The 8,005-nt window shown below is 18.0% G+C and overlaps 2 protein-coding genes across 2 annotated transcripts; one reads left to right on the top strand and one right to left on the bottom strand.

Annotated features, from left to right (window-relative positions):
• Positions 1-355: 355 nt before the first annotated feature.
• Positions 356-6,178, bottom strand: PGSY75_1352000 (hypothetical protein; the record flags this gene model as incomplete). The annotated part of the gene is made up of 1 exon (XM_018787552.1): positions 356-6,178. One exon carries the CDS (start codon positions 6,176-6,178, stop codon positions 356-358), a length of 5,823 nt encoding a protein of 1,940 aa, XP_018640294.1.
• Positions 6,179-6,644: 466 nt separating this feature from the next.
• Positions 6,645-7,784, top strand: PGSY75_1351900 (hypothetical protein; the record flags this gene model as incomplete). Its single annotated transcript, XM_018787551.1, has 1 exon — positions 6,645-7,784. One exon carries the CDS (start codon positions 6,645-6,647, stop codon positions 7,782-7,784), a length of 1,140 nt encoding a protein of 379 aa, XP_018640293.1.
• Between the last annotated feature and the right edge of the window lie 221 nt (positions 7,785-8,005).

Genomic DNA, 8,005 nt, shown 5'->3' with positions numbered 1-8,005 from the left:
TATATTATAAATTTATATGTTTTGATATTTTTTTAAAAAACTAGGAGTTAACTAAATATAAAAAAAATTATTAAAATGTAAATGATACATATATAATATATATTATATATATGAGTGTTCATATATTTAATGCATTTTTACTACAATGCAACAAAAAAAAAAATGAAAAAAATATATATTGTTTGTCATGTTTACAATTAAAAACATTTATATTATGTAATATATGTTCTTTTGATTTTCCTTTTATAATGTTTTTTTATTTATTTTTATTTATTTTTATTTATTTTTATTTATTTTTATTTATTTTTATTTTTTTTATTTTTTTTATTTCTTTGTATGGTATAAAATCTTGCCATCATTTCAACTTTTTTGTAAAATTTAATTTACCAAATTTTTTATGATAAGGCATTATAGAGGGTCTTGACATAACATCCACATTTTTTAAAGTATACAAATTGAATTCGATATTTTCAAAAGCATAAAAAGTAATATATCCCATTCCTTGAATATGTATATCATAACAACTATTTTTAATATCTGTTGCTTGATTATTTATATTAAAATAATATTTTTTAAAGTTATTAATTTCATCAAATCTTTGTTCTGTAAAAGGTGGATAAAGAAATCCAGTTTTTATTTTTTCTTTGATAAATACATATGGATCTTTTGAGAAATTTTTTCTTTTAATTATTGGTAGTTTTTCAGATAAGAAAAAAGACATAATTGAATAATATTTTTTAATATTTAATATATGAATAAATAGAAGACCTCCAATAAAAATATAATCATTTTGATTGATATATATAGATGTTATTTTATTTTTTAATTTATTACATACAACATATTTTAGTTCTTCAAAATTTAAATATGATAAGAGTGAATTATTAGATATTATTCCTGGTGTATCATTAATTGTTATATTTTTGTTTAATTTTATTTTAATATTTTTTAAGGTGGTACCTGGTATTATACTATGACTAATTAAAAAATTTTTCTTTTCTTTATTCTTAATGTTTTTAAGTAAATAATTTATTAATGAGGATTTACCACTATTTGCATTTCCAACAATATAAATATTTACATTTTTGGAATAATATTTATTCGAATCATTATCATTATAATAATTTTCATCCAGTTGTTCATTTGAAAAATTATTTTTATTATCATTCGAGAATAGCTCTTTATTATATTTCATTAAATCATTATCATTAAGACTATCTATTTTATTATTTTTATCATCACATTTTTTATTATCACTATTTGTATCATCATTATTAGAATCAATATTTAACAAATTTTCAAAAAGAAATGTTTTACTTTTTTTTTTTTTTTTTTCTTTTTTATATTTTCCACACTGTAATGAATCCATATCTTTATCATCATCATCTTCATCTTCTTCGTCATCCAAATTTTGTTTCTTTTTTTGTTTAGTATTTCGAAGTATATTTTTGCTTCTTATAAAGACAGTATAAATTAATTTTTTAACATTATATCCCGTTTTTGCACTTACAAGGAAAATATTTTTAAATAATACATTTATTTTATTACTTTTTAAGAAATTGTAAATATAATTCTTAACTGTAAATTCTTTATAATTTGATAACAAATCAATTTTATTTACACAAAAATAAAAACCTTCCAATTTACTTTTATCATTATGTAACTTCTTATAAAGATTAAATAATTTTTTCAAATTTGAATAAACATATAAATCTAACACATCTACAATATATATAATAAAACATTTTTTTTTAAATATATTTATAACATACTTTTCAAAATCATTTACATTTATTTCATTATTATTAGTATAATTAATAATTAAATTATTATTTATTTTATTTTTATATTTTAAATCAAAGCACCTTTTACATGTATATTGTTTTTCATCAACAATATATTCATCAATATTATTATTATTTATATTATTATTATTATTTTTCATTTTTAAAAAATCCTTATCAATATTATTATTATCATTTTCATTTTGATCTCCATCATAGTGTATGTTCTCATTATCAGATTCAGACTTTTTTTTAATATTCATTTCTTTTAATTCATATAATTCATTTATAGAATCATTTTTATATCTTATATTCATATCTGATATATTATCATCTGTTTTATTTTCTTCATAAATTTCATTTAATATATTTTTCTTATCTAAATCCTCATCTTTATTTATGATTTTTTCATATATATCATTTTTTAAAAATCCAAATTTATTCATATCCTTAGATTGAAATATAGCACCACACCCTACACAAACATTTTTGTTTAATTTTATTTCAACATTCATATTTTTAAAAAATGTATTAATCTTTTCTTTTTCATTATTTAACTTTTCTAATTCCTTATTTTTTTTTTCTTCATTGTCTTTTAATAAATCATAATTATCTTTATTTTGTAATAACGATATTAATTCTTTTTCAATTTTATCCTCATCAAATGGTTCAATAACATTATTTTGTTCATCCATATTATTACTACTACTATTATCATTATTATTATCATTATTATTATCATTATTATTATTATTATTTTGTTTCTTTTTTTTTTTATCATTGGATTTATTTTTCAACTCATTTTGTATATTACTATAAGCATCTTCATAACTTAATACATTAATATTTTCTTTGATATCATTATTCATATTTGCCAAGCTTAAAATATTATTCATATACTTTTGTTTCTCGAACATTTTTTGCATATAAGGATTATTGCTACTTTTTATTCTTTCACAAGTTAAATTGTTATTATGACCCTGATCATTTGGATTAGATATTTTACTCTTATCATCATTACTTTTATTTGAAAAATCTTTCTTGTTATCTGTGTTTTCTATTTCTTCCTCATTAAAATTATCATAAGTTTGATGTCCTAATATATTATCTATGTGTTCAAATTTTTCTATTTCTTCTTCAAATAGATCATTTGATAGAAAATCACAAGTAGCTATATTATTATTTGCATGATTGGTTTGATAATATTTTGATTGTTCCTTTTTATTTTGGGTTTCATATTTTTTTTTTTTAGCACATAAAAAAAATGAACGTCTTTTCATAAGGGTCTCTGAATAGTTACAATTATAATCATTTATATTATTATTGTTGTTTATTTTAAAAATATTATATTTAAAATTCTTTATAAACATATATTTATTTTTTAATATATTCATTTTTCTATTAACCATACGAGCAAATGTTGGACAGGAATAATATAATTTTAAATCTCTCTTTTTATTTATTTCATTATTATTAGATTGTTCTTGAAATAAAGAAATATATCTACTTTGTAGTTTACATTTATATAAAATTTCTGTTATATTTATAAAATCATCTTTTGCATCATATGTATAATTTTTTATAAAATATTCTGGAGTTACAAAATTAAGGTCTTTTTCATTTATATTATTTAAAAAGTTTTGTATATATTTACTAAGATTACATTTATATGATTTAAAAACATTTTTTAATTCATCAAAATTATTTATTTGTTTTTTATTATTAATAAATATTTTTAAATTTAATGATATATAATCATTCTCAAAAAATGAAGAATCAAATAAATTATTTTTATTGTTTGATAAAGTATTATTATTATATGTATCACTATCGATTAATATATCGTCATTATCATTATACTTATAATTTACAAAAAAATTATGTGCACATGATGATATATTTTCATTTTTATTATGTACATTATTATTTATATTTATTGATTTATTTATATCCTCTTTTGTTATTATATGTTCTATATGAACCTTTTTTAATTCATAAAAATGCAAGTCATCTCCCCATATGATAAAATAAATATATAATAACATTTTTAACATTTTATCATTCAAATTATTCAAATTTATTTTGTTATTAATATCTTTAATTAATTTTTGTTTTTGATAAAATCGTTTTTTATATGGATAAGAACATATTACATTTAAATTAAGATTTTTTATAATATTTTCAAATATACTAATAATATCTTTATCAAATATATTATTTAACTTAATATATTTAATAAGACATTCTTCAATATTATCCTCTACAAATTCATTCTTCAATATATCATATGCTACAACTCCAATATCTGAACGAAATTCTATATTGTATTTATTATTATAAACAAAATTTAATAATATAATATTATTTTTGTTATTATGACAAAATTCAATTTTGTTATCATCATAAGTGGTAGAACTGCTGTCAATTTCTTCTTCACTAATATTTTCTTCACTAATATTTTCTTCACTAATTTTTTCTTCACTGATTTTTTCTTCATTCATTTCTTCTTCACTGATTTTTTCTTCATTCATTTCTTCTTCATTATTTTCCATTTGCATATTGCAACCTTTAATTAGAGCATACGAAAGGCCACTTAAAAATTTCTTTTCTTGTTCATTATCTTTTTTTTCATCTTCATTATTGTTTGAAAAGTTTCTATTTTCCTCATGAGGAATTCTTTCAAAAATATTATTTTCTTCTTCATTATTGTCCACATTAATATTATTAATATATTTGTTATCTTGATTGTCATAATTATTATGTTGTGTCTTTTGATTCATATGATGATTATTAGTATTGTGATTATCCTCATTATGTTGATTAATAGAATGATCATTGGAATAATTATCATGTTTATTACTATGACTATTATTATTATTATTGTTGTTGTCTTCATTATTATCATAATTATAATCATTACCACCACTATTGTTATTATTATTACCACCACTATTGTTATTATTATTATCATCATTATCAATATCATTATTATCAATATCATCATTATCAATATCATCATTATCAATATCATCATTATCAATATCATCATTATCATTATTGTCAATATCATCATTATCATTATTATCAATATCATCATTATCATTATCATTATCCATATCATCATTATCATTATTGTCAGTATCCATGTTGACCCTATCTAATGCTTTTGTTTCCTTCTTTTTTTTTTTTTTTTGCATACCTTTTTTTTCACTTGTCATATCTTCCTTCTCATACTTTTCATCATCATACAAAATATTATCAAGATCATTTATATTTTTCTCCTCTTCTAATGACACATATTTATCCAAATAATCATTAAATGTATTAACATTTCTAACATTAATTTTTTTTTCATTTAATTTCTTTTCTTGATCATCAACAAACTGTTGTAGTTGCATGACATTTTCTCTTTCTTGTGTCTTATCAAATAAGGCTGTATGCAACACATCAAATATTTTATTAATATTTATATTATTTTTTACAAACACTTTTTCATATGTATTTTTTCCAAAAAATAAATCAATATACGTTTTAATATCATTCATTTCGAGAGTATTAAATTCTAGTTTTTGAATATACATATCTAATAATTCATTTTCTTCTTTTGTGTTTTTATTATTAATATCAATATTTATTTCTTTTGTTTCTTCAAACATTTCTATTTTATCATTTTCAGAAAATCTTTCTTTATCAAATAAAGAATTATTAATTGTTGGATCCTCATTTTTTTTTAAGATATTTATATTGTCATTATAATTATCACTTTTTTTATTATCTCCATATAATGATGTATATGTTTTATTCATTTTTTTTTTCTTTTTTTGTTTTTTTAATTCTTCATTTACATCATATTCAAAATTTACCATCTTTAATACATTCATAACACTATAATCAAAAGTATATGTAAAATCATCAGTTTTCTTTTCTTCTTTTAATTTTAAAAATTCAATTACAATATTTGTACATATACAAGCTAAGATAGATATTAATTCACTTTTTTTTAATTTATCATCTTCATTAAATGATTCTTTAAATATCTTATCAAACTTACTACTATAAAGATTTCCTTCTTTATCTTTTCTTCTCTTCTTTAATTTTTTATCATATTGTCTAAATTCAATGTTCTTTAACAGATAACACCTTGTAAATCTATTATTCTTTAATTTCTCTCTTTCATCATTTTCTTCTTTTTTATATATTCTCTGCTTTTTTAATCTCAATCCCTTATTAGCTTTGTCATATACAATACACCTCTTATTATAATCGTAAAAAGGAACTCTGTCATAATTGACAAAAAATAAATTATCCAAATATTTTTTTCTCAGAATATAAGAGTTACATTTAGTGTATATCAAAATGTATATGGACCAAGCATATATCAGTTTCATAAACATTTTAAATATTTAAAAAAAAAAAAAAAAAAAAAAAAACAAACAAAAAAAAAAAAAATAATGGAAGAATAAATATAAATATAAAATTTATGTCATAACATGATTAAATGAAAGGATATGAAATAATAATATATTCAAAACCATTCTAAAAATGTTAAATTAAATAAGAGAAACACATACCTCATGAGGATTATACATATTATATATATATACAATATTATATCAAAATTAAAACAAAATTTAAAAAAACAGGAACATCATTAAATGCATATATATATATATATATATATATATATATATATAATATATGTTTTATTTTATTTTATTTATTTATTATTTTATTTTATTTATTTATTTATTTTTTTTTTTTGCTCATTATTAAAAGGCTCCATATATATTATTTATTTATTATATCATTTTTCATATATATAATGAAAAAAAAATTATAAAATAAATAAATAATAATAAAATGAAGCAAAAGAAAAAAAAATATACTTCTCAAGAAATAAAAAACGAACAAGAAGAAGAAGAGCAAGATGAAAAGGCAGAAAATAAAATTGAAGAAATTAAAAACAAAGATGATGACGAAATAATAACAGATATAAATAAAAATAACAAACAAAAAATAAACAAGCTTCAACAAAATAACGATGATGCAAAGAAAAACTTAAGTAATTTATTGAGCTTATATAATTCGAGTGAAGATGAGGAAGAAGAAAACAAAAATTCCAAAAATAATCAATATGATGATGAAATATGTGACGATAAAATATGTGATGATAAAATATGTGACGATAAAATATGTGACGATAAAATATGTGACGATAAAATATGTGACGATAAAATATGTGACAATAAAATATGTGACAATAAAATATGTGACAATAAAACTTGTGATGATAATAATATTAACTATACATATCAAAATAATGAATCAACGTCTATTATAAAAAACAAAAAGAATATAAATGATAAAAAAATTGGTTGTAAACAAAATACATCTAATAATTTATGTCCTATAAATAATATAAATAATGATATAAATATATATCCTCAAAATCAATACAATCATATATATACCAACCAACCTAATATTAGTCATAATATGCATAATACTTATTACTCACAAAATACATATCAAAATGAGAACTATTATTATCAATATTTAAATTACCCTCATCCGGCTAATTTTAATATGATGATGAATAGTATAAATCCGGTATCATATAATAATAATAATAATAATAATTATATATATATAAATAATAAATCAAAAAAAAATAATTTTAATAATTTAGGGTTTTCTAAAAATAAAGAAATGAATATAGATATTAATAAAATCCCTGTTGTTGATCAGAGAGAAATTTTAAGTGAATGGAAACCAAATATAATACAAGAAGAAAAAAAAAGTCAAAAATATACCATAAAAACAAAGGTATATAATCCAGTTAATAATACTTTTGATAAAGCAATAATTCATGGAAAAAATCAAAAAAGAAAACATCAAATTAATTGGCTAGCCAAAGAAGCAGTCGAAAAGGAATATGAAATTTTGCAAAAGACAAACAACAATAAAAGAAGAACAACAAGTGAAAAATATGGATGGTAAAATATATATATATATATATATATATATATATATATATATTTTTTTTTTTTTTTTTTTTTTTTTTTTTTTTTTTTTTTAAAATATCAATTTTGTTTAATTTATTTATTTATTTATTTTTTATATAATTTTAAAAAATAATATATATATATAAAAAAAAAAAAAAAAAATATAAAATAAAAAATATATAAAAAATAAATTAAAAAATATATAAATTAAAAAAT

Source organism: Plasmodium gaboni, chromosome 13 (assembly GCF_001602025.1).
Source record: "Plasmodium gaboni strain SY75 chromosome 13, whole genome shotgun sequence".
Classification (NCBI taxonomy): Eukaryota; Apicomplexa; class Aconoidasida; order Haemosporida; family Plasmodiidae; genus Plasmodium; species Plasmodium gaboni.
The sequence above is the reverse complement of the archived record's forward strand: the minus strand, read 5'-3'. Positions and strand labels throughout refer to the sequence as shown.